General features: G+C 70.1%; 1 protein-coding gene across 1 annotated transcript in view; it reads left to right on the top strand.

Moving 5' to 3' along the window:
• The first annotated feature begins 167 nt into the window (after nucleotides 1–167).
• Nucleotides 168–695, top strand: part of PHLDB1 (pleckstrin homology like domain family B member 1) — a 20604-nt gene continuing 20076 nt past the window's right edge. Inside the window, exon 1 of the mRNA XM_035888734.1 lies at nucleotides 168–224. Within this exon, the coding sequence (XP_035744627.1) occupies nucleotides 168–224 (57 nt within the window). The remainder of the gene's footprint in view (nucleotides 225–695) is intronic.

The raw sequence follows: 695 nt of genomic DNA on the forward strand, positions 1-695 counted from the left end.
TCCCACCCGGGCCGCGCCCCCTTCCCATGCAGCCGCCTGGCTCCTCCTGGCTTTTCCTCCTTCCCGGACATTGTGTTGGGGCCTGGGTGCAGGCGAGGGGCAGGGGCTCAGCCGGGCTGTGGGGTCTCCCGATGCTGGGAAGCGCGGCCCCCCTGCACCTGGGGGACATGGGTACGCTGCCACGGAGGGTCCCACTCGGCGCCCAGGCCAACGCTGGGTGGCAGGTAAGGGAAAGCGGGGGGGGGACCCCACCTCAGCAACCAGGGAGCTGCTCCTGGGGTACTGTGTCTCTTCCCCCCGCCCCAGCTGAGCTGTCCCCAATCCATTTGGGGCAGCCACGGTCCCCATGGAGCCCTCGCTATGGGGCAGCTGGTCCTGGTGTTGCGTGGAGCCGCCTGGGCTCCATCCCAGCCCTGGATCCCACGCCTGGTGTTTTCCAGCGTTTCATTTTTTCCGCAGTGTGTAATAGCCGCCCGCTCACCCCCGCAGCCAAGACCGGTGCTGGCTGAGCCAGGGGGGTGGAGGGGGGGGTGTCCCTTGCCCCACAGGACGCCGGGGCCATGGGTGGTGCTGCAGGGAGCTGAGCCCAGGGCTCCTCCTGGTGCCCCCCAGCTGCCCTGGGCCTGGGCTCCCTAATGGGGGTGGGAGCGCTCCCTGGTCCGGCTGCCCCAGCCTGCCCGGGAAGGGTTAAGCCG

The sequence above is a fragment of the Egretta garzetta genome, unplaced genomic scaffold (genome assembly GCF_000687185.1).
Source record: "Egretta garzetta isolate BGI_Z169 unplaced genomic scaffold, ASM68718v1 scaffold891, whole genome shotgun sequence".
In the NCBI taxonomy this organism is placed as follows: Eukaryota; Metazoa; Chordata; class Aves; order Pelecaniformes; family Ardeidae; genus Egretta; species Egretta garzetta.